Source organism: Rattus norvegicus, chromosome 6 (assembly GCF_021556685.1).
Source record: "Rattus norvegicus strain SHRSP/BbbUtx chromosome 6, alternate assembly SHRSP_T2T, whole genome shotgun sequence".
NCBI classification, from domain to species: Eukaryota; Metazoa; Chordata; class Mammalia; order Rodentia; family Muridae; genus Rattus; species Rattus norvegicus.
The window spans coordinates 97,673,593-97,700,950 of NC_141539.1; the positions used below are offsets into that span (position 1 = coordinate 97,673,593).

Below are 27,358 nucleotides of genomic sequence, written 5' to 3' on the forward strand. Positions count from 1 at the left end.
TATTATAGACAGTTCTGAGGTGCCATGTAGGAGCTGGGAATTAAACCTAGGACCTCTGAAAAAGGATCCAGTGCTCTTAACCCCCTATATCAGAATATCTAAGACACTGATTTTACTCCCCTCCTCAAGGACCAGGAGCCAGTTGAACAGTACAATTAAGAGAAGAGTGAAGAAAAGTCCTCATGGACTGGGTGACAAGAATCAAGCTTCTTCTTTCTTCCCTCACCTTGAGATTCCTAAACTCTGAAACTTAAGTTTTTCTGAGCAGAGTCACCTTTACACTGAGGAATAACTATGTGTCTCACGGTTGTAGAGAAATTTTAACCCAGCAGCATAACTACTCTGGCTGAAATATAGACAACACCTTTAATCCCAAACAATGTAGGTAAGGTTAGTTTGTAGAAGGAAGCAGCCATGTTTGAAAGTAACATCTAATTGGAGAAGAAAGTGACAAATCAGAGAAAGACTTGACAGAATAAGTCAGAGGTAGAATATGCCCAGCTCTCACAAGAACAGACAGGCAAGGGGGGCTACTTAAGGACAGTGCAGGAAGAGTTGGGTGCTGCTCAGTTCAGTCGAGTCGGTTGCAAATCGGTGCAGTGAGCGCAGTGCAGTTAAGTTCCTGCAGTTCCGTGCAGGTCAGCAGAGACAGCTGAAGCCAGAGAATAGGAAGGAACCAGAAGATTAGAACAAATTGCCAGAGTTAGTCTGAGGCCAAGCAGAGCCTTTCGGTGAGATGCTGAGAGAAGCCTGATTGAATCGGTCAGTTTGGAGAGAAATTTGAGCCAGAAGAGCTGAGTTGAACCAACCAGCAACAGTTCAGAAAGAACTAGTAAGGGCGAGCTTATTCGGCAGTGAGCCTCCGAGATGAGAATTACATCAGGCACGTAAAGTGACTATTACACGCACTTAGTCTGCTCCAGAGACTTACAGTTAGGCTGTGCCCCACGTGTATTTACTCCCACATAAGGGAACTAAGAAACTATGTTTATTATACAGGTAGTTCTGAAGTGAAACATGTCTAGCTTAGTGTGGGTTGCTTCCTACACAGATCTGCTAAATGCCAGAAACAGAGTCTATCCACCATCGGTCCCGATAACTATCGGTACCTCCAGACATTACCAGTTGTTCCCTGAGAGCCAAAGTTACTCTTGAGACCCGTGAGCGCCATGGTCTCTGAACAATGTTTTATATACACTTCTGACTTTGACCGCTCTTGTGTGCAAAAAAACAAAGCAAAACAAACAAACAAAACCACATTTAAAAAGATCATATACTTGTGTTTGTGTGCCTGTATGTGTGAGCACATGGATGCCAGTGGTTAAGGTGCCAGAAGAGGTCATTGGGTTCCTTGTGTCCGGAGCTGAGTCACAAGCATTTGTGAGCCACTCAGCGTGGGTGCTGGGAACTAAATACAGACTTTCGGGTGTATGAAGAGCTGTATCTCTTCTTTCTTTCTCTTCTTTTTCTTCTTCTTTCTCCTCCTCTTTCTCCTTCTGGAGAAGAAATAAAAGTAGAGTTTTAGGCAAGCTAGGGAAATGCTCTGATATGGGTGCTATATTCCCAGCCATGTTTCTCATATTTTAAAGATTTAGTAGCTTCCTAGGTGTCTTAATTAGAAAGGTTTAATAGCTCTTCTCATCAGAAGGATGTCAAAACATTGCTTTCCAATCTCAACTAACACATACTGATTCTCAGACTACTTAAGATATTCTGGGTGGATTATGATACTGTAGTTTTCAGGTGGTGATCCAGTATCAACAATGAGCCCTTTCTTTGGCCACCAGCAGAAAAATGTGGGCGTGGACATAATAGAGCAATTGTACAGCCGGGAATGGTAACAAGGTCACATCCCTCACAGAGAAGGTCATGCTACCTTCACAACTCAGGCCAAGAAAATTCCCATGATTCTAAACCACAAAAAACGACTTCACATTCCACAAAATACGTCAGTCTCCTTCTCCAATATCCCACCCTACTCTCTTCTCTATGCAAATGACCAAAAATGATATTTCCTTCACAGGCCACAAAGCTCATGCATCTGCCTCCAGGACAAATTCAACCTTTCGTTTGTAAAATTAAAGTTCTTCTCCGATCAACATCAAAATCTCCAATTCATAAAAGAACACAGACACCAGGAGTCTCTGTAGCTTGTCTAATGTGACACAAAGCACATAGAGGAATAGAGTTTTCCAAGCGTCTTCCTTCTTGTTCCCCTGTAGATGTTAGAAAGGCCAGCTTCTGGGGTGGGCTGCTACTATTAAGTTGTTCTCTTTTCTTGCTCACATTTTCCAACACGTAAGTTTTCAAAGGGTGGTAAGAGACTCCTGCCCTGCTTCTGTAGAGGAAGCAATGTTCACTAGCCCATGACCTCAGGGACCCTCTGCTCTAACCTCTCTATACCTGTTTTTTTCATTGACCCAGCAGAAATAGAAATGCCTACTCTATGAAGAACAAATGCCTGTCATGCTTAGTAATTAATATTTATAACATGTATCTAGTGCATAGCAAGTACTAGAAAGAAGTATTTGTGAGATCAAAAAAAAAATCATAAAATCAGTGTGGAATATGAGACCTTTGCCCCATTTTATGAGCATGCAGAGCCTTAGAGGAATGAATAGAGAAAGGGCCTTTGTCTTTGCTGCACTCTTTCCCATCTCTCCATCTCTGCTCTGTTCACTTCCATCTCTCCGCCTTACTTTTCTTTCCCTGCATCCACTTTGAAACCTTTGGTGTGTGTTCATATGTGGATGGTATTTATTTGATTATGTTTTCTTTGATCTTCAGAATTCCACACACGAATACAATGAAGTGTGGTCACATCCACTCCACATGTCTCTTTCTAGGTTCTATCAGGACAAAAACAACAGCTGGTGATGCGCCCTAGACACCAAGTTAAGCCTCCTCCCCGAGTGGCGTTTGACTTTTCTCTGCAGACTCTGAAAGGCTGAAAAGACACCAGAATTTAAGGAAGGGACTCTCCAACCCTGTGCCTTTGGTAGGTTGAATTCTCCAATGTCCCTTCATAGTCTGCAGAGTGCAAAGAACAATATGGTGAACAAAATAGCTCATACCTTTGAGTTGAAAAAAAATATAATTCAAAACCTAAGCAGCGCCTGATGTTTTCAGTCTAACAGATGCGAGTTGTGACACTGTCTAGAAACACATCATTGTGGGGCTGGAGAGATGGCTCAGCGGTTAGGTGCACTGGCTGCTCTTCCCAGAGGACTCGGTTTCAATTCCCAGTACCCACAGGGCAGCTCGCATCCGTAATTCCAGGGGCTCTGACAGCAAAACGCCTCTGCACATAAAAAATAGATAGATAGATAGATAGATAGATAGATAGATAGATAGATAGATAGATAGATAACACAGACAGACAGACCAATAAGGGGAGAGAGAGAGAGAGAGAATATGAGTCTTTGAAAGCCCCAGTTATGAGCAGACTTAATTCCCAGATTTAAATTTTTTTTTATTCTGAACAACTTCAACAATAACAACAATAACAACAAAGCAAGCAAGATGTAGTGTAGTTCTTAATACTGGTTGTTTTAGTGGCTGTTAATGTTTATTCATTTCGGATATTCCTAAGATTATCCCCTTGTAAGTTGTGGCCTAAATGCATTTAAATTGCCTTTGAGTATCCCAAGCAATTCTTACTACCATGGAAACAGAGTCAAGGATATGTGAGATGACTCCTCTGGGGCATAATTTGGGGCTCTGGATACTTTTGATTGGTTGTTCCTTGCTCTGCTACCCCCTCTCTGGAATGTAATCATGTTGTTTGTATTTATTTTTATTATCCACCGGAACACTCAATTCACTAATAGCGAAAAGTGCCATTCATCCATCCAAGTCCTTCTGAGACAGGGGCATCGTCAACAAGGGCAGATCTGTGTGTCAGAAAGCGCAGGCAGATTGCTCCAGAAGGATTTGGGCACTGCTCAATGATCTGTGAGGTAATCTGCACCTTTGAAAAACACTATTAGTTGAGGAGAAAAAGATTATAACTTGGTTCGTTCACAGAATGCTGCCCCAAACCCCAGCTCTTTTTTTTTTTTTTTTTTTTTTTTTTTTTTTTTTGGTTCTTTTTTTTCGGAGCTGGGGACCGAACCCAGGGCCTTGCGCTTCCTAGGTAAGCGCTCTACCACTGAGCTAAATCCCCAGCCCCCAAACCCCAGCTCTTAAGACTGCCGGTGAGCAGCGCCATTCTGTGTAAAACATATGTAATCACAACACCAAGACTGAGGGAGAGTCAGCCCCTGGTTTTGCTGTTAACATATGCCTGACCTGGATAACATTACGCGTCTGGTAACAATGAGAGGAGTGAAGGCCAAGTCTGTCTTTCTTGTTTAGGAGATGCCATCAGAGACATGAACTCTGACCTCAGGCACACAGAGGCATAACATTCCTCTTCCTCTTAGAACCAGTAGAGTCATGAGGTGTTCACAGACTCAAAACAAATCTTGGTGACTGTCTTGGGGTTTTATTGCTGTGAAGAGACACCATAACCAAGGCAAGTCTTTGAAAGGACAACATTTAGTTGGGGCTGGCTTATGGGTTCAAAGGTTCAGCCCAGTGTCATCAAGGCGGGAACATGGCAGCATCCAGGCAAGCATGGCGCAGACAGAGCTCAGAGTTCTACATCTTCATCTGAAGGCTGCTACTGGAAGACTGACTTCCAGGCAGCTAGGGTGAAGAAGGTCTTAAGCCCACACCCACAGTGACACACCTATTCCAACAAGGCCACACCTCCTGATAGTGCCACTCCCTGGGCCAAGCATATACAAACCATCACTGTGACTTTTGGGATTTTTTTTTCCTTCCCTTGCAGTTAACTTGACATTCTGTGGGCATACGTCACCACATAGGAAGAGAGAACTTCTGTCTCTTAGGATAGGTCTCAGTGCAGCAACGAAAGGAAACAAGGGTCCATGTTGGACAGGTAGGCAGAATCTAGCTCACCTTCACCAAGTACGGGAAAGATCAGAGCTTTGGGCAGATTAAAACCCTGACAGCTGAGATTAATTGCTACAGGATGGAAGAACCCTTGTACAACTCTAAGCAGTGCATTAGTGAGTTTGTTCACAGGCACCTCTTACAGAACACAAGGACGAGAACAAATGACATAGTGAGTTGATAGCTGTGAAAACAGGACTTGGGGGTGGGGGGCACTTGAAAATCAGATTAAAAATGAAAAGCTATTTTACTAGCAAAAACAACTTACTGTTTAATTTTGGCAGTTACGGAGGGTGAGGTGGGCATAAACCACATCTATGGCCACCTGCTTCCTTCAGCAACTTTCTTACATTTAGAAAAATTCCCTGCTTCCCTTGTTGTTAACTGTTACATTTTTAGAGACAGGGTCTTACTATGTAGCCTTGGCTGTCCTGGAATTTGCTGGGTAAAAGATCTGCCTGCCTCTACCTTCAGAATCCTGGAACTAAAGACAGGTACCACATGCCCGTTAAGCCCTACTTCTTAAGGAAAAAAATATATATATAAAACTCCTCTCCCTTGCTTCCTTAGCAACAGAGAGGCAGGCATGTAATGTAGGCTTCGCGGGTTGAACACAACTCTGCTGTAGATGAGAGAAATCAGAGAATGCAGGTGCTATACAGGATCTACTTGCTCAGGAAAATGTGAGTCTAGAAGGTAGCCAGGGCTCCGCACATAGCTTATGGTGGGGTCTCCAGATGACAACAGTCCTCTCTGGATTAGTGCCATGTGGTGACATGGGCATCCTCGTGATTGCACGGACTTCAGACCCCTGCAAGGACCAATGCAGTTCTTACTGTGCAACCGACAGCACCTACAAGTGCAGTATTACATGTTTCATTCTTAATGGGAATATGAATCAAAACACTTTCTTAAGGTTTCAATACAGGCAGTGTGGCACCGAAGTCTTTCTTTGTTGTTTCGTTTTGTTTGTTTTTTTGTTCTGTTTGTTGTGATTTTTAATAAACTGTAATTGAAATAGAATTACATCATTCTCCCCAATACTTTCCTCCCTCCAGCCCTTCACAGGTACTAACCCTCCAACCCTTCCCGTGTCCCCTCCTCTACTCTCAAGTTAATAGCCAGGGTATTTTTTTTTGTTTTTTGTTTTTTTAATATTATTGTTCTTGTTATACACATATCTTTATATAGTTGTATACATAAATACATAAATGCAATGTGTTAAGTCTGTTTTTGTTTTGGGCGTGTATGTGATTTCTGGGTTGACCATTCTGCATTGGACAACCAACTTAAAAGTCAGTGAGAAGGTGGTGCCCTGCAGATGTGGCCGCCTGAACTTACTCTCCAGAATCCAGGAAAGATAGAAGAGAATCCATTCCACAAACTTGTCCTCTGACCTCTGCAGATGTACACACACACACACACACACACACACACACACACACACACACACTCACACACTCACACACTCACACACACACTCACACACACACACACACTCACACACACACACACACACACACACACACTACACACATACCACACTTTTATTTAAAGCAACTTAAGGATGAAAGGGTTTATTTTGGCTCACAGTGTGAGGGTGCAGCCTTCCTGACAGGAAATCAAAGCAGCTCCTATGCACCTGATCAAACCGCCTCCTCAGTCGGGAAGCAGGGAGAGATGCATGCCAGTGTACAGCTTGCTCTTTCTATTTTAATATGAGGGATGCCTCGACTGTGGGATGAGGCCATGCAAACTCGGGGTGGGTCTTCCCTATTGCTCAATACAGCCTTGCTGGGAAACACTGTAGACATACTCATGGTATGTTTCCATGGTGACTCAAACCCTGTCAGACTGAGACTAGAAATTAAATATCATGCCAGATAAGCATGTGGTGTCATCATGCACTGTGTACTATACACCTGAGTGCTGCAATAGCATCTAGATCCAACACAGTGGATGAAGGTCATAATCAGTACTAAGTGAAAGTAGCAAGCTATAGTCTATTCATAAAGTAAGAACAGGCAAAGACTAAAATATGCTATTAGTGTATACATACAAAATGGGTAAAGCCATAAAGTAAGAAAATAATGATCACAAGTGTCACAATAGTGGTCACCTCTGAGAGGGAAGGAGATGAGGGCTAAAGTTAGAATAAATTTAGGGGTATCTGGCTACTTTCAGCTTAGGCAGCATTCTTGCTTAATCAGACAGTTCTTTTGCAAATGTTGATTTCATCATTCTTCACTAACAGTAGTGTATCTGTGGTTATTTCCCTTTCTATGTATACGCTGTCACAAAAGCTAAGGATATAGAGAGGTAGATGATAGATCTAGGTAAGTAGATTAGACAGACAGATGACAGAGATAGATGATAGACAGGTGATAAATAGATAATAGATAGGTGATAGATAGGTAGATAGATAGATAGATAGATTGATTGATTAGATTAGATTAGATTAGATTAGATAAATAATAGATTATAGATAATAGATAATTGATGTTAGATTTTGCCCATGTAATGTGCTTGCATTTGAAGCAAGCATCCTGTGCATAGCCCAAGAAAGAACCCTGAGACGAGATGCAAAAGCATTTTAGAGACAGTCCTCCTAGTAACATGCTAGCCTCAAACTCAGAGATCCACCTGCTTCTACCTCCCAAATACTGGGACTAAGATCATGTGTATCATGCCTGTCTTTTTAAATTTTTGATGTATAAAATTTCCACAATTTGGTCTCCGGTGACAACACAGATCACACACACCAACATGGCCTCCGGAAGTAACAGGGAACATGAGCATCCACAGCCTCTGATGGCAGCACAGGTCACGGACTGTGGGCATCCACATGGACTGTGGGCATCTTTACCTCCTGGGGCGGCACTACAGACCACGGACATTAGCCAGTCCCCCAGCTAAAGGAAGCGTGGAGCACAGACACCAACATGGGCTCTGACAGCAGCATAGACCGTACCAAGATCTTTTGAAGAGTCCAGAAAATGAACTGTTCTCCATCTCCAAGATCCTGCTCATAGCCAGGGAGAGCCTATGACTAGACAGCTCTTTTGGGGTTGAGCCTGCATCAGTTTTAGACTGCAGCGCACCACCCTGCTGGTCCTACTTCGCAACAACACGCTCCCCGCTCCCTGTTCCCTGCTCCCCGCTCCCCAGTCTAATGCAGCCTTCTCCCATGCTTGTCACGGCTAAAACTTCTTGAGTCCCACCTCTCTCCAATGAGAACTTGAAGTTAGTCCCTCTATCTTTCCCACCTCTGCATTGCATATCTGTTGGCCTAAGTGGCATTGAAAACTGCAGTGTGGGTTGTTTGGGTTTGTTTGTTTGTTTGTTTAGCCCAAACAACTTTACATGTAAATATTCATTGCAACAAGGCGTTGGTCTGGTTAAAGTTTCTGAAGCACCATACTCAACCATCGCTGAGACTCCAATGCTGTTGTCCAGAGACAGAGCCCCCTTTTGACTATGCAGAGTGTCTAGGGCCAAGGATTCCCTTCAGCTCCCGGCTGCCACACACCTCCCTGCCCTCAGTGCCAGCTGTCCCAAGGTTTACCAGGTACAACTGCTGAACTCTTACATGTTTTAATAGGGATGGTGAAGTGTAGCTCTTCATAGTTGATGCCTTCTGGCAGGGATAGGGGTAGGAAAACAATCAGTTTTCTTTTTTTTTTTTTCTTTTTTCTTTTTTTTTTTCGGAGCTGGGGACCGAACCCAGGGCCTTCCGCTTGCTAGGCAAGCGCTCTACCACTGAGCTAAATCCCCAACCCCACAATCAGTTTTCTTTAAGGAGCTGGTCACCCAGAGTTTAACCAGGTTCCAGTGAATATATGGGCAACACAAATTGGCACTTTTTTTTTCTTTTTTCTTCTTCTTTTTTTGCAGGGTGGAGGTCACAAAGATAGACCTGGGTGGCCTGCAAAGTGAGAATGACGGGGGCGCATTATGTAAAATTCCCAAATAATCAATAAAATATTATGTCGGATAAAAAGATTCACAACTAAACATGTAGTGATTTGAATGAAATGTCCCTCACAGTCTTGGACATTTGAATACTTGGTTCCCAGTTGTTGACACTGCTTGGGGAATCTTAAAAGGTGTGATTTTGTTGGAGGAAGTGCCAGTAGGAGTAAGCTTTAAGGTTTCAAAAGCCACAAGCAGCACTCTCAGCTTCCCATTTGTGGATTAAACTCTTAGCCACAGCTGCCTGCCACTTGCTGTCTTCACTGGGCCATCATGGCTTCTAACCCCTTACAAGTGTAATGCCCAAAGGAACTCTTTCTTCTGTAAATTGTCTTGATCATGGTGTGTTATCACAGTAATGGAAAAGTAACTTAGACATGTGTATTCAAGACACGTTGTTGATCATGTCTTTTCTTTCAAGTTTTTTAATTGGAGGGTAAGGCATGCTGTAAAGGGAATTATAAATTCTAGCTAGCCCGTATAAAAGACACACAATCCATGTATTTTATTTACAAACTGTAAGCCTAGACTGTGCAGGTTTTGGAACTGTTCTAACTCATACCCCAGCCCTATGTCCCTTGTCACTTGCTGTTTCTCCTGGTCACATGCTTATCATCCATCTCCTCTCATAGAGACTTCCTCCTCTCCCTATATCCTTCTTCTTTTTCCTGCCTCACCCTGGACCCCCAGGCAGGTAACTGAAATCTGCCTACCTCTATCTATTGTCCAGTTACAGGCTTTTCCCTTTTGTTGGCCAGTTAACTTGGAGAGTAAGGTTGGACAGCATCACTCAGTGTACATGAGGAGCTCCTCATGGGGGCAACAAGACCTTGGGGCCAGAGTTAACATCTGCATATATAGCAGCACCAGATCAAACCACCCTAGCAACCCACCCTAGCAACCCACCCCAGCAACCCACCCCAGCAACCCATCCCAGCAAGCCTCAGGACCTTTGAGAGCAGAGGATAAGTTTCAGAAGTCAGTTTCTTACTTCTACAGGGCAGCAAACTCAAGCTATTGGGCTTGACAGCAAGTGCCAGGCATCTTCCTGACCCTGTTTAGACTTCCTTGATTTTAAGTTGACAAGTCCTTTCTCACCCTGAAGGTCAATTAATAGTTTATCATCTATATTTACTTTTTGTCCCTTTATATCATTTTTATTTTACTTATCTTCTTTATTATTAGCATGTATTCATTGTACAGAGGTGGCCTTCGCTCATCCCTCATTATTCTCTCCTGCCCTCTTCTGCTTCCCACACGGTCCCTCTGCCTGTTAGTCTTTTGCCACCTTGAGAGGAGCCAGGGTAATCTTGGAAAGGAGAACCTCCGTACAGTTGGCCTGTAGGTAAGTCTGTGGGGACATTTCTTAATTAATGATTGCTGTGGAGAGCTCAGCCCAGTGGGTGTGGTGCCACCCTGGGCAGGTGGACATGGGTGTACAAGAAGGCAGGCTGATCAAGCCATGGGGGAGCAAGCCAGTAGGCAGCACTCCTCAATGGCCTCAATTTCAATCACTGCCTCTAGGTTCTGCCTCCAATTCCTGCCTTGGCTTCCCTCAGAGATGAACTATGAGGAGGACATGAAAACTAAATAAATCCTTTTCTTCACAATTCCCTTTAGTCATAGTATATCATAAAAATAGTGACTAAATCAAGACATCTTTTACTTTTGCAAATGTACAAACACACACACACACACACACACACACACACAAGCACAAACACACATATTCTAGATTCCCACATGAGAGAAAAATCTGTGGTAATTTGCTGAAGTCTGGCTTGTTTCACTTAACATGATAATGCTCAGTTTTGATCAATTTTTCTGAAAATAACATACTTTTATTCCTGAATAAAATTCCAAGGTTATACGCACCATGTTTTCTTAACAATCCATGAGAAAACACATTGATTCTATCACTTGGAAATTATGAATGTTGTACCAATGAGCATGATGTCTCTCTGGTGTACTGACTAGTTTCTTTTGGGTAAATACCCAGGTATTTATAGAGTATAGCTGGAACAAATGGGAGTTGTAGTTTCAGTTTTGTGAGGCACAACTTGTCTTAGTCATTGTTCTCTTGCTATAAAGAGACACTATGACTAAGGCAATGCTGTAATAAGTTAACCATTTAAATTAACTAACATTTATACCAGTAAAGACCCAGGAGCCATAAACTGAGGTAAAAATCTGCTAGCTCAGTGAGGTAACTTTATATTCTTAACTATATACAAAGTATCTATTTACAAGCCTGGTTCTGCAACTAAACTGCTAGCTCTTTAGAAAGCTCTGTGTCATACTACCGAGCTAGCCGACCTTTCTCATGAGCTCCCCCAAACCCAAGAGGGCTCCTTAGCTCTTTCCTAGAATCCTGTTTTACCTGTGCCCTGCCAGCTGCCTCTCTGTAGTTCCGGCAAGCCCAGAGAGAAAATCATCTTACCCAGAACTCCTTCTACAAAGGCTCTTCCAAGCAGGGTGTGTGTGTGTGTGTGTGTGTGTGTGTGTGTGTGTGTGTGTGTGTGCGTGCGTGCGTGCGTGCGTGTGTGTGTGTGTGTGTGTGTGTGTGTGTGTGGAGAGAGAGAAAGAGAAAGAGAGAGAGGGAGGGGAAGGGAGGGGGGAGGGAGACGGGGAGGGGGAGAGGAGGGAAGGATCTTATTCTTTATCAAAGAAGTCTCTAGCTCCTCCCTACACCTCATATAGTGGGGGGTGGGGTTCCAAGCCAAGCCAGTAGTGTGAGAATCATTTCATCTTTAAGGTGGGCCAGCACAAGGCCAACCAGCTGACTTTTTGCTTCAGATCCTAGAGCAAAACCGCAACAGCCCTCCCAAGGACCTTGCCTTAAAACAGACAGGAATGTTTCGTTCTTTAGCAGTCTCATCTACGGGGTTTTTAGAGGCACACCCAAACTGCAACTCTTCAGGACACACTGAACTGCATCTTACATCTACTTAAGCCTTTACGTTCTCCTAACAACTAGGTTTTCTATGTATAAAAATCACATCTTCTGTGAAAGCTGGTTTTTTTGTTTGTTAAGATTAAACTTTTCCTGGTGCTGGGGGAAAAAAAAAGTACTGTTCAAATCAACTTCATATCCACACTCTAAAGCAACATACTAGACCTTCCCAAGTTCTACATTACTATAATGAAATGCTCAAACAAGTTACGCTGTAAAGAAAAAGGGATTTATCTGGGCCCATGTTCTAGAGGTCCGAGGTCAGGTTGCTGCAGTGACAATTTTGGAATTTTTGGTTTCTTTAAACAACACATATGAGAGTGTGTTTCCATTTTAATCCCAGGTGTGGGGATGTGGGGCTGCTTCAGACTGTCCACAGCAGCTGACTATGATTTGCCTCATGCTCTGGCAGGGGCGTGATTCTTACCAGCTACAGATAGTTTCTGTGATTGTGTGACCTTTGGAATTCTGGGAGTTTTTAGAGGGTCTATGGACGCTTAGGATGGATCGTTGGTTGGATGTTGTCGGTTGCTGTTGGTCAGGGTTGGTTGCAGTTTGTTAAGTAGTCCTGGACAAAGAAGAAAAAATAAGAAATTAGATATCCTGATAGCAAGAATCAACCTTGCTGCCCCAAAGAACTCGATGCCCCTAATCAGCAGGAAACCAAATAAACCCTTTCTTCCCCAAAATGTTTTTGGTCACCGTGTTTCATCACAGCAATAATAACCCTTACTAAGGCAGCATGCCTCTCAGTTAGTCTCCCATACAATAAGTTATTAGCCAGATTAACCATCACACTGGAGAGACATATCTCCACAGGCCCTACTTGCTCCTCTCAAGGCCCCTTGTTATTATCCTCTTTCACCAGAGATAGGTAGCAACTTGTTGCTGTAAAATTATTTAAGAAAAAAAATAAATGCTGTCTTTTACCCTGCACTAGATCTGGCACCGCAGTGCCCCCAAGATATGTGGTAGATGTCTTCATCTCAGTCAGCAAAGCCTCTCACCTGCTTTGCTCCATCCCATATCTGCCAATGGCTTCTCTCTGAGCCTAGCAGCAATCTCTCTACCCATCTAGTTCCCAAGGCAGGTTTGCCACCATGCCAATCGCACACATCTCAATTCCATGGAGGCCCAGTGTCTCCAGCCACCACATACTCTCTTAAACTTAAATCGTCACATGAAAGGACACACAATAACCTCTGATCCAATTGGTAAGATATAATTGCCCAACTAGACACACAATACCCTGTACACATCCATCCCTTAAGAATATTCATAATAACCTGAAAATGTGTAGAGAGGAATCTTAATCAGCCTCCATGTTCTCTCCACTGCTTCTCCCCCTCCATCCAGTCTCTTCATTTCTCTAAAACTTTTCTCCTGCCCATCCTTCCTTCTCATCCAATGACAGGCCTTTTTCTATCTTGTACCTGCCTTCACCTGTATGACATCACCCTACAACAACTAGCTACTGTTTGTTTGTTTGTTTGTTTGTTTGTTTGTAGCTCTTGTCTTTCATCATATACCACCTTTTCCCGTAGGCTCCCCTGTCTAGGCTGCCAAATACATCCTTTTGTATGTGCACTTGTGATTGGCCAGCTCCAATCACATAGGACTAATGTTTTGGTCAAGAGGAATTAAGACAATATTATAGATAATCCCTAGTCTGACATATAGAATGATACCAGTCCTTGTCATCTCTTGGAGGGGAAGTAGGAAGAGTGAGTCCATATATGGACTTATATCCACTACTGAAGACTAGCTGGGAAGATGTTTGGGATGGAGGAACTAGTCAGCTGACAAAAAAGGAATAGAACCTTGCTTCCCCATTGTCCCAGCAAAGGCCCTTTGGTAATGGCTTGTTGCCTCCTGCTTTCTTTATAGGTATTCAACAGGTTTTAGCATTGCTTTGTAATTTAAAAATACTTTTATTCTTTATTATTAGTGTGGCTTTGATAAGGTTTGAGTATGTTTTCCATGTATGGAAATTGAACACAATTGTGAGGTATTAAAGAGTCAAAACTTAACCTACGTTGTTTGGGAGATGAAAGGGACAGGTCATGTGGATGGGGCTCAATGATTGAATACCCTCGGATACATGAACACACACACACACACACACACACACACACACACACGTTTGCACAAGCATTCCCTATTTCTTGTGCATAATACCCCAAAGAACCTTGAGGACCTTCTCAGTAATGCCAACATGAGGTGCAGTGACCTGTAACTGGTTTTGGCTACTCTCTTTCTTTCTCCTTTTTCCACCCTTTCAACCCCCTACCACCAAATAAGAGAAAAAAAATGATAGGGAGTAAAGGAAAGCCTGGTGACCTTTGCTATGTCTGTGTGGCCAAGACCACTCTGAATCCCCTCCCCCTTACTGTGAGCTTGTCAATCTTTATGGAGGATAGAACATATACTTTTCAGTTTCAATAGGGCCATGTCATATGTTTTATTATGTACACATCGAGTTATTATCAGAAAATTTTGTTGTGCTCAAATATGCCTACAATAAACCACTCAGGGTCAGACTCTCCAAGTTTTATCCCACGCTGATTATTTAGCCATGCTGACCTGAACTATCTTCTAGCTTTTGCAGACTGTGACTCAGCTGTTGAGGTGGTCACAGAGACTCTCACAGGGAGTTCCCTTGACATTCACTCCTGTTCTCTGAAATTTACTGGAAAAGACAATGGGAGGCTAGATAATGACACACCAGTATACACATGAAGCTGTCAAAGAAAATGGCTGTTTAACCATTTTCCTCAACTCATCAGGCTTGCAAACATGAACAAAGCCATTTGAACATTGGGTCTCCACAAACTCTCCTACTCATCACTCATAGTGATGCTTATCTTGAGTTCCAATAACAGGAAAAGAAAAGGGGGGAGGGCTTAATCACCATTTCTGTAGAACATGCCATAGTTTATATAAAGTCTTACTTAATCCTACACATTTTGTTTTGCTTTATGGGTATGTGTCTTGAATGGTTTCATTTTTTTGTTGTTGTTATAATAAAATCCTACTCTGTTAGGATTCTCTAAAGAAACAGACTAATAACATGGATACATACATATTAAAATAGAGTATTAAATAAGCTTATATCTAAATAATAACAACACCTCATAGTCCCAGAATTTAGGAGGCTGAAGAGTGAAGATTGCTGAGAGTTCAGGGGAGGAAGAAGAAGAGGGAGAGAGACAGAGAGGAGGGAACCTGGGGAGAGAGCTCAGTAGATATAGAACTTGCTATGAAATGTGAGGACCTGAGCTCAGGTCTACAGAACACATGTCAACATATTTACATGTATATGTAAACGATGTATGGTAGCAAGCATCTGTGATCCCAGTGCTGATTAGATGGGGTGGAGACAGAAGACTCCCTGGTAGCTTGTGACCAATGTCCATAGTGCCAAACAGCAAAAGAGCCTTATCCTAAATGAAGCAGAAAGACTGACATACAAGGTTGTCTTCCATGTCACATGCTCATGCACACACATATATGTTCACTCATTCGACACACACACACACACACACACACACACACACACACACACACACACGATATCACTTCTTTTCTAAACACTGTACAGCTATGTCTTACTACACCATCTTGGGGACTGTTTTCATTTCACAGAGGAGGAAACTATGGAATCTGAAGATGAACACAGCTGATGGCAAACCATTGAAAGGTAAAGGAAGTAGAGTCCAAGTCTATTAGATCCAAAGTCCAGGCTCTGGGTCACACATGTGCTTCTTAATCTATTTCTAACCTTAACTGTTTGCCCTTGAACAAATGGTGGTAAAATGTGCTTTTAACCTTAAAATCCCAGCAATTATCTTTGCTTCATCATACCCATGTTATGTCAAGAAATGGATCTCTGTGCATGGGTGACGCTTAATGTTCCTAAGGAAAAGTAAAACCAGGCACTTATTAAGTGCTTGTGAATGGATCGATAAATGGACAGATGGATAGACAGATGGGTGGGTGGCTAAGTCAATACATGCATGAATGAATTTTAAAAATCCACATCTAATTATAACCTACAATATCTTAAATTAAGCTCCTTAATTTAAGGAGAGGAACTGCATCTAATTAACCACTGTTTCCATGCCTAACAGCAGGTTCCTATCACTTACCATGTGTTCATGGAATATACAGAAAGAACTGGAAAATGAGGGAAATAAGTAACAGTAGCTGAATGCAAAATTATTCCGATGATAGGATTTGGTGTTGCTGTGTTGCTGCTGTTGCTGCCATTGCTGCTGTTGTTGCTGTTGCTGTTGCTGTTGCTGCTGCTGCTGCTGCTGCTATTGTTGCTGTTGCAGTTGCTGTTGCTGCTGTTGCTGTTATTACTGTTGCTGTTGCTGCTGTTGCTGTTGTTGCTGTTGCTGTTGCTGCTGCTGCTGTGTTGCTGTTGCTGTTGCTGCTGTTGCTGTTGTTGCTGTTGCTGTTGCTGCTGCTGTTGCTGCTGCTGCTGTGTTGCTGTTGCTGTTGCTGCTGTTGCTGTTATTACTGTTGCTGTTGCTGCTGTTGCTGTTATTACTGTTGCTGTTGCTGCTGTTGCTGTTGTTGCTGTTGCTGTTGCTGCTGCTGTTGCTGCTGCTGCTGTGTTGCTGTTGCTGTTGCTGCTGTTGCTGTTGTTGTTGTTGCTGTTGCTTCTGTTGCTGTTGCTTCTGTTGCTGTTGCTGCTGTTGTTGTTGTTGCTGTTGCTGTTGCTGTTGTTGCTGTTGCTGTTGTTGCTGTTGCTGTTGTTGCTGTTGCTGTTGCTGTTGTTGCTGCTGCTGTTGCTGCTGTTATTGCTGTTGTTATTATCACTGCTGCTGCTGCTGCTGCTGCTGCTGCTGCTGCTGTTTTAGACGAGTTCTCACTATGTGACATGTTGGCTTGAACCTTACTATGTAGACCAGGCTGGCCTCCAAGTAAAAGAATATTCCTGGCTCCTGAATGCTGAGATTAAAGGAAGGGTGGCTGTTGTTAGGATTTGAAATAAATGTATTTCAGTGTCTGTTTGTGCATGTAGCTGATGAACTAGCCTGCCTCCACCTTAGGCTTAAAAGCCATCTTATAGTAAAGACAAACTAGGCTCATTCTTGTTTAGGATTAAACCTCTACTCTCAAGAATTGATCTGCGTTCAACTTGTAGCTTTAACTACAAATGCTACAGCCTATACCATCTTGCAACCTCACTATCTGTTGTTATAACTACCAGTTGTTATGACCATGTTGTTATGCCACCTACAACCATGTCTTTGTTTCAGGAGGTCTTTATGACTAACTTATGCTTATATTCTGCTTCTGTAACCACACCTATTTGGCCGGCCAAACCTCCCATTTGAAAACCCCCTACCCCTGAGCTATAAAAACATTGTCTTCTTCATGTCCGGTGCCAAAATATCAAGTTCCACCTTAGGGGAGACAGCCTATGCACAGGGATAAAAGAACTTGCTTGAATTAATTCGACCAAGGTAATTTTGGTCAGTGGTCTTTCTACTCCAATCTTTGGGATTAACAGTGGTAACCGTGCAGCTGTGTATGCATGTTTGATTCAGTCTACATGTTTTGATCTTGGTTTGTCTGCCAGTTAAAAATTTAAAAAGCAGGAAAATTCTCTAATGCAACAGGTAGCAGTAGAAAATTTTCAAAGAAATCAGCAGCAGACAGAACTGTCAGTTGAAGAAATGTGTTTTTATAGAGGCTGAGGAAACACACACATCAGACAAACAAAGACCCTCTACAAGGTAGAGGGGAAACTCAGATAATGAGGGCTAGTTTTTTTGCTTTTTGTTTTGTTTTAAATCTCCAAGAGTTTTCCTCCCATAATTTAGGGTTGATCAGTTTAAAGAAAAAAAAGGGAGAGTTGACTGGCCTAGAATTGTTGTATAACATATATGTTCGGATCCTGCCTTGAACTTGTGGATTCAGTTCATCAGCAAGGGGCCTGCTGGTGGGAGATAAAAACCTACAGGGCCTTTGTCTTAATCTGTCAGGCTTTTGTCTCAAATCAGGAGGGTGAGAAAAAAGCCAGCCTTTCTGCAAATTTGCCACTTTTATTAAGTGGTCATGGCCACTCTCCCTGTCTGCTTACTGTTATGAAATATAATAATGGTGTCAGGGTACTTGTTGGGCCCATACCAAGGTGAGAAATCACCCCATACAACAGACCTGTTATAAAGGAGGTTTATTTGGGAGAAGGTGGGGGAGGAAGAAGGAGGGGGAGGGAGAACCTGGAGAAGAGGTAGTGGCAGACAGATGGGAGCAGAGTCATGAGGACAGAGAAGTAGGGACAGAAAAGGACAGAAAGAAGGACAGAAAAGGAAAGAGAAGCTAAGCCAGGAGCATGTGAGAACACACACACACACACACACACACACACACGCACGCACACACGCATATACATGCATACTCATATGCACACACACATGCACATGCAGAAAGAGAGGTGGGGTAGCAAGCAGTCCTCTCATTTTCTGCCAGGCTACCTGAATCTGGTGGCAGTTCAGGTGATGACATAAGCTGTTGCCAGTTCCCAAGGAGGAGCCTAGTAAAATCACCTATAGGCTAACATTTACTGGGGAGTCTAACTCCTAGTCTCTCATGTTCAAATGTAGGTTGGGGCAGTTATATGCATGTGTGTTCAGAGATTAGAGGTTGACATCAAGTGTTTTTTCTCAATTCTTCTCTACCTTATACATTTAAGCAGCATCTTTCCCTTGAACCCAGAGCTCATGGATTGATTTAGTCTAGTTAACCTGATAGAATAAAATGGCAAGTTGGGTAACTTTGATGGGCTGTGCCAAGGTGTGCCAATAAAAAAATTACTCCATGCAACAGATTTAGTGTAAGAGGCTTATAGGGGGAGGGGAAGGAGTGAAAGGTCATCTTGGGGGCAAGAGACATGAGGGAGAAATAGAGACTAACAGACAGAAAGAATGAACAGCACAGGGAATGAGAGAGAGAGAGAGAGAGAGAGAGAGAGAGAGAGAGAGAGAGAGAATATAAGCACAAATAAGACAGAGACAGAGAAGACAGAGACAGAGAAGACAGAGACAGAGAAGGGAAGGAGAGGTACCAGGATGGCCCAGGCCTTTTAGGCACTGCTCTTGCTGGTGGTGGGTGATGGCATACACTGTAGGTCCCTGAAAGCAGACTGGTGAAAATGCTAATTGTTAACATAACCACTTTGCTCCATCTCCTGTATGCTGGGATTATAGTTGGCCAGTCATGCCCACCTGTCATTTTTGCTAGCTCTGAGGATTCTAACTCGGGTAATTACCCTTGCATGGCAAGGGTTATCCACAAAGCCATATCTTGAGTCCCCAGTACCTTTCCATAGAATGAGCATTTTATCAAATGGGAGTCATAACCCATGCTCCAGATCTGCTTCAACCACCTACCCTTAATAAGCCAATTAAAAGACCCAAATTAATATCATAAAGAAAAAAGGAAACTTTTTCTACATAGCAACATTAGAAGGAGGTGCAGATGATCCTGTGACCTCCCTCTCTTACATCTTTTTTGAGAAGTATTCTGAAGTGAGATTAATGTTTAAACAGAGGTCCAGGAGGAGCACACCTGAATGGGCTCAGTCGAAGTGTGACCCTATGCTGAGTCATGCTTGGCTACATAAGGGACAGTGTGACATGCTTTCCTGCTCCTGCAACAGAGCAACAGGGTGTTGGCTTCCATAAATGTTGATGGTTGCTGTGGGTGTATGGCTTGTTTACACAACAATACCTATTTTCACACTCCTCCAATGAGAAATGTTCTGTCTGTCAAGATTAGTGTCTCCACTGGGTTCGGTCCCCAGCTCCGAAAAAAAAAAAAAGAACCAAAAAAAAAAAAAGATTAGTGTCTCCATAATAATCAGAGACAGCATGAGTCTGGGAGGCAGGAGCACATCTAACGTTTCAACAAAATGGTAGAACACTGTGACCTTCACCACATCCCTGAGGCTGTGGGAAAGAATGCTGAAAACCTGAGTTCAAAACTGTATAATTTCTCAACTAGGCAAAATATAATTGCAACTACATAATATGAATTGTATAAGGAACTTCATAGATCTAAAGGAATAGAGGCAGCTGCAGTATGAATCAGCTTGTCAGAAAGATACTAAGGAAGGAGATAAGAGATTTAGGGAGTGATGATCACTGGAGAATCCCATCCAGCTGGGGTTTTTTTTGTTGTTGTTGTTGTTTTGTTGGTTTTTGTTTTTGTTTTTGTTTTTGTGTGTTTGTTTGTTTGTGCTTAAAAAGGCAGGCAGATTCCTGAGTTCAGGGTCAGCCTGGAACATGAAAGAAAAATTATACAGATTTAAGGTTTAAAAATATGAAGTTAAAAGAGTAAGTTTTGGGGTTGGGGATTTAGCTCAGTGGTAGAGCGCTTGCCTAGCAAGCTCAAGGCCCTGGGTTCAGTCCCCAGCTCCGAAAAAAAGAAGAAAAAAAAAAAAAGAGTAAGTTTCAAAATTCACAAACTCAGGGCCAAACACTTTGAAAAGCAAGTCCAGGCAGCCCCGCCCTGCCGCTAGGACTAACAGACCATAAAAATAAAGAAAAGGAATGCAGGAAACTGCCCGAGTTATCAGGACTGACCCAAACCATCTGGCAGAAAGGCACCTCCCCCAGCTTACTCAGAGTCACACCTTAACCAGATGTCCTTCAAACTCTGATACGCCCCTAGCTTCTAAAATCCTGTATGCTCCAGTCAATACATACTCTCCTGCTGTGCTGTAATCTCACTGCCATGTTTAAATGAGCCAATCACTTCTAGTCGCGCCAAAAATTAGCCAATTGTGTGTAACCGCGCCAAACCCCTAGCCTTCCCTATATAAACCCCTGACTTTTGAGCTTTGGGGTCGACTCCTCTATCTCCTTCGTGAGATGCGTGTCGTGTCGGCCCGAGACCTCGGTGTCAGCCCGAGATCTCGTTAATAAAAGCTACCTCAGGGTTGGGGATTTAGCTCAGTGGTAGAGTGCTTGCCAAGGAAGCGCAAGGCCCTGGGTTCGGTCCCCAGCTCCGAAAAAAAAAAAAAAAAGAACCAAAAAATAAAAGCTACCTCTTGCTGTTACATCAAGACCGGCTACTCGTGTTTCCTGGGGAACCCCATCCCGTGACTGGAGCGAGAGACTCCCCGAATCGGGGGAAGCTCTTTCAAACACAGGGAGTTTAAGTCCAGGCCCGCCTGTGGTAGGAATGGTAATTTCAGAGTGTGATCCCATCCAGCGACTTATTGTCTGTGCTTATGCTATTTCTAAGAATCAGGGGGCTGGGCTGGGCTCATGGGATGATCAAGAGGGAAACTGGGGTGATGACTGAACTGATATGTAAGTAAAAGACTGGGTTTTTTTTTAATCTCTAAGTGATGAGCTATCCAGAGAGGTTTTAGAAGAGCAAGAGAAAGGTGTCTTCATCATAAAACACACACACACACACACACACACACACACACACAGAGAGGGAGAGAGAGAGAGAGAGAGAGAGAGAGAGAGAGAGAGAGAGAGAGAGGAGAGAGAGAGAGCAATCTAGAAAGCTGTCTCAAACAGAAGACCTATGATTTGACTTGGAATGGATTATTTTGCTGCTTCCAGACACCCTTCCTCAGAACTCCTCTTCAAACTCAGGCTTGTTCTTGGCAACCCTGCACACTATTGACCCATCTTTGGCTGGGTTTACCTGTGAGGTAGTGTGACAAGTTATTGAAATAATGTGTAATTTCTTGCACAAGTGTCCACTCTTTTCAAAAGACCTTTTATTAATTTTGTAAAGTCCACATCATGCACTCCCATCCCGTTCATCTCCCAATTCCTCCATATCTGCTCTCTGCCCTTGCAACTTCCCCACCCAAAAGAAAAAAAAAAAGTCTCACCATGGAAGCTGCGGTATGTCTTACTATGTACACCCCTTTGCTTAAACAGGTTTACTTGCAAATGTTCATTGCAATGAGTCGCTGGTATGGTTCAAGACCTCTGCTCTTACTGGTAACCTTTCTTCTCCCACCATAAGATTCCTGCAGAAATTCCCATTTCCTTGGTAGTCAGATGCACAAAGCATCTCTTTAAAATAGCTTCATGGGCTGGAGAGATGGCTCAGCCGTTAAAGGCTAGGCTCACAACCAAATATATAAAATAGCTTCATTTCTGTCACACCCTGTTTTACCTAAATTCAGAGCTAAATCTGGTCAGTACTCCTTTACACACACACACACACACACACACACACACACACACACACAAGCCAAGAGAGAAAAATGTTGTTTCTCCCTCTCCCAAGCCACTTCCAGGCCATTTCATTCCACCCACTCTTAAAAAGCTCTTCTCTTATATTCATTCTCTACCAAAGATACCCACCCCACCCATCTGAAATAACAGTGGGCTGACTACTCCCTTGCTTCCTGCTTTCTGATGGAAGAGCCTGGTTCCTGCCTTTCACTACCTCAGCAGTCATTATCCTCTAAGATTTTCTAGTAACCTTGGTCACAGACCCCTCGCCTCCTACTTTCTGATTGAGCTTTCCATTCTTCCACTGGGTCTCAGGGCCCTTGACTTTTCACCCCCCATAGATTTATCATTTTACAAACAATAAACATAAATATCCCATCTCTTCCGAAGCTTCCTCCCAGGACTCCTCCTGGGCTTTTTGCTTTGTGATGTTTTCACGCCCTTGATTGTCACCAAGCTCATTTGTTCTCTCCTCTTGTTCTCTCTTAGATGCCCAAGACCATCACTAAAATCATCCCACTGCATAAATGCTGGGCCTAATTGCCTTTTACTTCCACAGCATCTGACTATAAAAGCTCAGTCCTGAATGAACACCGCCATTCACCTCCCTTGTGTAAGGGCCTGCGCACCTAGTGTTGGCAAGGAAATTGCAGAACCAATTCAGGTTGGTATCACAATACCATGCTAATGGCAGAGTTCCCTGGGTGAGCTGCACAGCCCGGCAATCTCACTTTTGTTTTCTCAACATCTCGCTCTGTCTGCAGTTGCTGTTTCTGTGACTCGCCCTCCGAAGGCAATTTACTGCAGGCCCTGTAGGACTGACCTTGTTTGCAGAATCCTAACTATATTTAACTGACACACAATCTCATTTAATCTGAGCTCAATGGTTCGTAATCCCAGTTACAAACCCAGGAGTAGTACTGGGTATTCAAATGACTATAGACACAGATACTCAATCACATTCTTAATTAATCCACCTGAAAAAAGTTCCCATAAGTCATCTGTTCTCACTTCATCATAATCTTGTATTATTGTTCCATGTTTGTTTGCTTGCTTATTTAATTTTAGTTTTTCCAGGGAGGGTTTCTCTGTGTCACAGCTTTGGCTGTCATGGAACTGGCTTTGTAGACCAGACTGACCTTGAACTCACAGAGATCCACCTGCCTCTGCTTCCCAAGGTGCTGGGGTTAAAGGCATGTGCCACCACTGCTGGGCCTTGGGGTCTTACTCTATGACTTTGACTGGTCTGGAACTATGTAGACCAGGCTGGCCTCCCACTCAGAGAGATCCATACAGCTGCTTCTGCTTCCTGGAGTTCTGGGATTAAAAGTATACGCCACTTTACCCAGCCATTGTTGTTGTTTTGTTGTTGTTGTTGTTGTTGTTGTTGTTACTTTACAGAAAAAGCACATATACTTCACCTCTCTAAAGCCTTGCAGTAACCTGTCCAGTGGCATAAAGCTGTGAAAAAAAATTCAAGAGATTTTAACTCGCTTTTCTTTTCTTTTTGTATATCTTTTGTTCTTTTTCTTTTTTTACTTAGGACATACCATCTCTCCATGATCCAAGCTGGTCTTCCACTCCATATGCAACCCTGGATCTTGTGTCAATCCTCTTGCTTCTGCCTACTAAAGGCTGGAAGTACAGGTGTGAGTCATCGCATCTACTTCCAGGGTCGTTTCTAAGTATTAATATCACTGAGGCTGATTTAATTGATGCACTGTAAGCCCACATCAGGGACTCCTGTCTATAACATATTTACCTTAAGAGGGAAGCAGTTCTGTAAATGTGGTATTTAGTGTAAATGAAGGGGTTTTCAGTTGGCATTTAGAGTACGGCACAAAGAGTACTGGCAATCTTGTTACCGACTCACAAGTGTGGAAGCCAAAATCACGCTTGAAGTTTTAATTACTGTGCCTAATAGATCCATAAAATGCCTCTAATCTGTAAGCCTCTTGCCCAAAGACAGAGACTTCCTGAGTTGCTGGAGGCTGTTTTTCACTTCCCTAAAAAAGTTTGGTTGACCCAACTGCACCAGACGTGCTTGATTACATGTAGGCAGGAGGTCCTCAGGCAGAAAAATACATCAGGCCCTCTGCTTGCCCTCAGTTGGGCAAAGGGGAGAAGTGCATAGCCTTGTAAGTTTGCTTTTACAAGCACCTGGCCAATGTGGCTCATGTCCATTTTCTGGGAACCCTGGAATGGATCTGACCAGAGTCCATCTTCCTGGACAGTATTTAATTAGGGCTTCCTTCAAACTAAGCTTGAAATTGTGGTATCGACCTTATTTCAACTATGGCAAGGTTCTAGGGCTTACCTAGAACCTCTCTTAATTGTGAGACTCATGTATTCAGAGAGGAGAGAGAGAGAGAGAGAGAGAGAGAGAGAGAGAGAGAGAGAGAGAGAGGAATCTGTAGCAAAGTTAATTTCTAAGTTTTCTCTGTTCGAAATGAGAATTTTGTGACTGAGTGGCAGATGCAGGTACAGGCTTTAGCAATGTGACCATTGTGTGTCATTCACATGCCACATGTTGAACTCAAGGAAAAGAAGTCATAGTTGTGTCTTAATTTCTGTTCCCGTTGCTGTGATACAATGCCCCAACAGAAGCAACTGAAGGGAGAAAGAATTTATTATGGCTCCAAGCTCAAGAACATAGCCCATCGTAACAGAGAAATCAAGGCAGTTGTCAATACAAAACCATAGCTCTCACCTTACAGGGAATAAGCGGTTATTCTGGAACCATTTTGAGTGACCATGGCCTGGGAACACAGAAATGTGAGCCACCATGTGGGTGCTGGAAATGAAACTTTGATCTATGAAAGAGCCAGCACTCTTAACCTCTGAGTCATCTCTCTACCCATTTCTTTAACATCTTCATCTTCATCATCATCGTCGTCGTCATCATCATCACCATCACCATCACCATCACCATCACCATCACCATCACCATCACCATCACCATCAGTTAAAGACAAAGTCCTGGGCCAGTGAGATGTCTTATCGGGTAAGCCACATGACAAGCAAGCCTGGTGATCTGAGTTTCATCCTCAGAACTCGCATAAAAACAGAAAGACAGAACAGACTCTGTGAAGATGTCTTTTGACATCCACAGGTATGCTATACCACACATGCCCACCCACAATAATGCATTTAAAACTTAAAAAACAGAGCAAGCAGGGTCCTGCTGTGTAGCCCATGCTAACCTAAACCACGAGATCCCACACTCTTAAATCCTGAGGTGGTAGCAGTGTGCTCCCACGCCTGATCTACAGCATATCTTTTTCCTCATCCTTCACCTAATCCCTTACCCACACAGAAGCCAGGGCATGGTTGGAAGGATAAATGTCAGGGTGTCTAAGATCCCCCAGTGCTTGCCCATTGTATTCAGATAAAAGTAAACCACCCATAACATTGCCTACAAGGCACGGAATGCTGTGTCTCCCATAGATCATGAATCCTCTCCCATACAAGTCCCCTCAGTTCCCTGCAGCCCACTCATATATCCCTCTTCTGCTTTGGGTGTTGGTGGGCGATTCTTTGCTTATTCAAGATGTGTTCAGGATACAGTATTCTTTGCTCACTGAAGGCATGTTCAGTATATAATACTCGTGGCCAGACTGTGCCTTCTAGGCTAAATTTGAATGTTACTTATTTTCCCCTAGCAACCTAATCCTGTTGTGCTCAGTTGTTATCCACAATGTTTAGCACTGGCTCTTCTGATGTCTCTCTGTTCAAGCGGTGCCCCTGTAATATTTTTACAGTTGCATGCAAGAGTTCCTCTAATCTGTTTCAAACTGTGGGCCCCAAACTGTGGGCTGATGGAGTTTGTGTGTGCGTGCGTGCGTGTGTGTGTGTGTGTGTGTGTATGTATGTATGTGTGTGTGTGTGTGTGTACTTTTTAAAGAAAAAAGAAAAAGGAGGGGCTAAGTTGGAAGAGAGGATTCAGGCCCCAGCATTACATAAACTAGACACCTGGGATCCCAGAACTTGGAAAATAGAGGCAAGGAAGGTCAGGAGTTCAAGGTCATCTTTTGTTATACAGAGAGTTTGAGGCTGCCCTCTGGTATATGAGACCCTACCTCAAAGTAAAATAAATAAAAAACAAGTAAATAAAGACAGAAAAGAAGATATAGTGTGCATTGTGTGTAGCAAGCATTAGCTTTGTTTTATGAAATATTTATTTCAGGGTTTTGTGTGTGTGTGTGTGTGTGTGTGTGTGTGTGTGTGTGTGTGTGTGTTTACAAAGTAAAATAAGACTCTTTCTAAAGATTAAAAAAAAAATGTTAGAGGGGCTGGAGAGATGTCTTAGAGGTTAAAATCACTGACTTCTTTTCCAGAGAACCCAGGTTCAGTTGCCAGCACTCCCAAGACAGCTTATGACTGTCAGCAATTCCAGTTCTAGGAGATCTGATGTCCTCTTCTGACCTTCATGGGAGCCAAGCATGAAAACACAGCACCTATGCACACACAATTACAGTAGAACAAGACAACTTTCTGAGGTTACAAAGTCACGATCCATACGTATTAAAGGAACAGAGGGCTTAGGGCCTGACGTTCAGTTATACTTTTGAACACAAACACAAGACTTCCAGTGGAAAAATATCTAAGCATGTATTTCATGCTTTGTTCTTGGTCTAGTGTTAGTTTCCATAAACTCCAGTTCACATAAACAATACCTTTTCTGAAAAGGGGGAGATACTCAGGAGTTAAACAACTTACAAACGTTCCCTAAGAGCTGAGCTGTCTGCGTAGCCCCTTGTTGTTTGGGCACAGACAGTGATGGAAGCCAGGCAGTCTGCACTTGTAGCATCCCTTCCCTTTTCATAACTTTCCACATCACCGATTTACATTATGGCTAGAAATAAATCTTCTATGTTTATTCAAACACCAAAAAGCACAGAACACATTCATTTTATTGTATAAAACTCCACTGGAAAAATCCTGGCTCTTAGGGCAGTAATCCCCAACCCCTGGACAAAATGCCAGGCCGATGTGCTGTTTTCTATTCTGGGTTTCGTTCCGTTCACTGATGCCCTTTAACCTACCTTTACTGCACAGCAGAGAGCTGTCACTCAGCCAAACTCAGCGAGCCAAAGCAGACAGCCCTCTCTGCCTAGGACCTGAAAGGAATCGAAAGGCAATCTGCCCTGAAGCATTTACCCTATCACTGACTTGCCGTCATCCAAGACTAGTTTGGTATCAGCCAGAAGACCCTTGGAAACTGCAAATTCCTTGCTTTGGAAAAAGT

At 43.1% G+C, this 27,358-nt stretch overlaps 1 protein-coding gene across 1 annotated transcript; it reads right to left on the bottom strand.

The window, feature by feature from the left end:
* Positions 1-1,364: 1,364 nt before the first annotated feature.
* LOC148005309 (uncharacterized) lies at positions 1,365-19,264 on the bottom strand. Its single transcript, XM_087555001.1, has 5 exons — positions 19,170-19,264; positions 16,033-16,743; positions 12,312-12,452; positions 3,075-3,301; positions 1,365-1,496 (listed from the first exon to the last, which is right to left on the bottom strand). The coding sequence occupies exons 1-3, from the start codon at positions 19,262-19,264 to the stop codon at positions 12,443-12,445; spliced, it is 816 nt and encodes a 271-aa protein (XP_087411127.1). The 3' UTR covers positions 1,365-1,496; positions 3,075-3,301; positions 12,312-12,442.
* Positions 19,265-27,358: the final 8,094 nt, after the last annotated feature.

Coding starts and splice junctions, on each gene's coding strand:
- LOC148005309 (XM_087555001.1), bottom strand. CDS start 19,264: ATGGGTTATGACTCCCATTTGATAAAATGCTCATTCTATGGAAAGGTA. Junction 16,744..19,169: donor ATAACCCTTGCCATGCAAGG/GTAATTACCCGA, acceptor CGTCTAAAACAG/CAGCAGCAGCAGCAGCAGCA.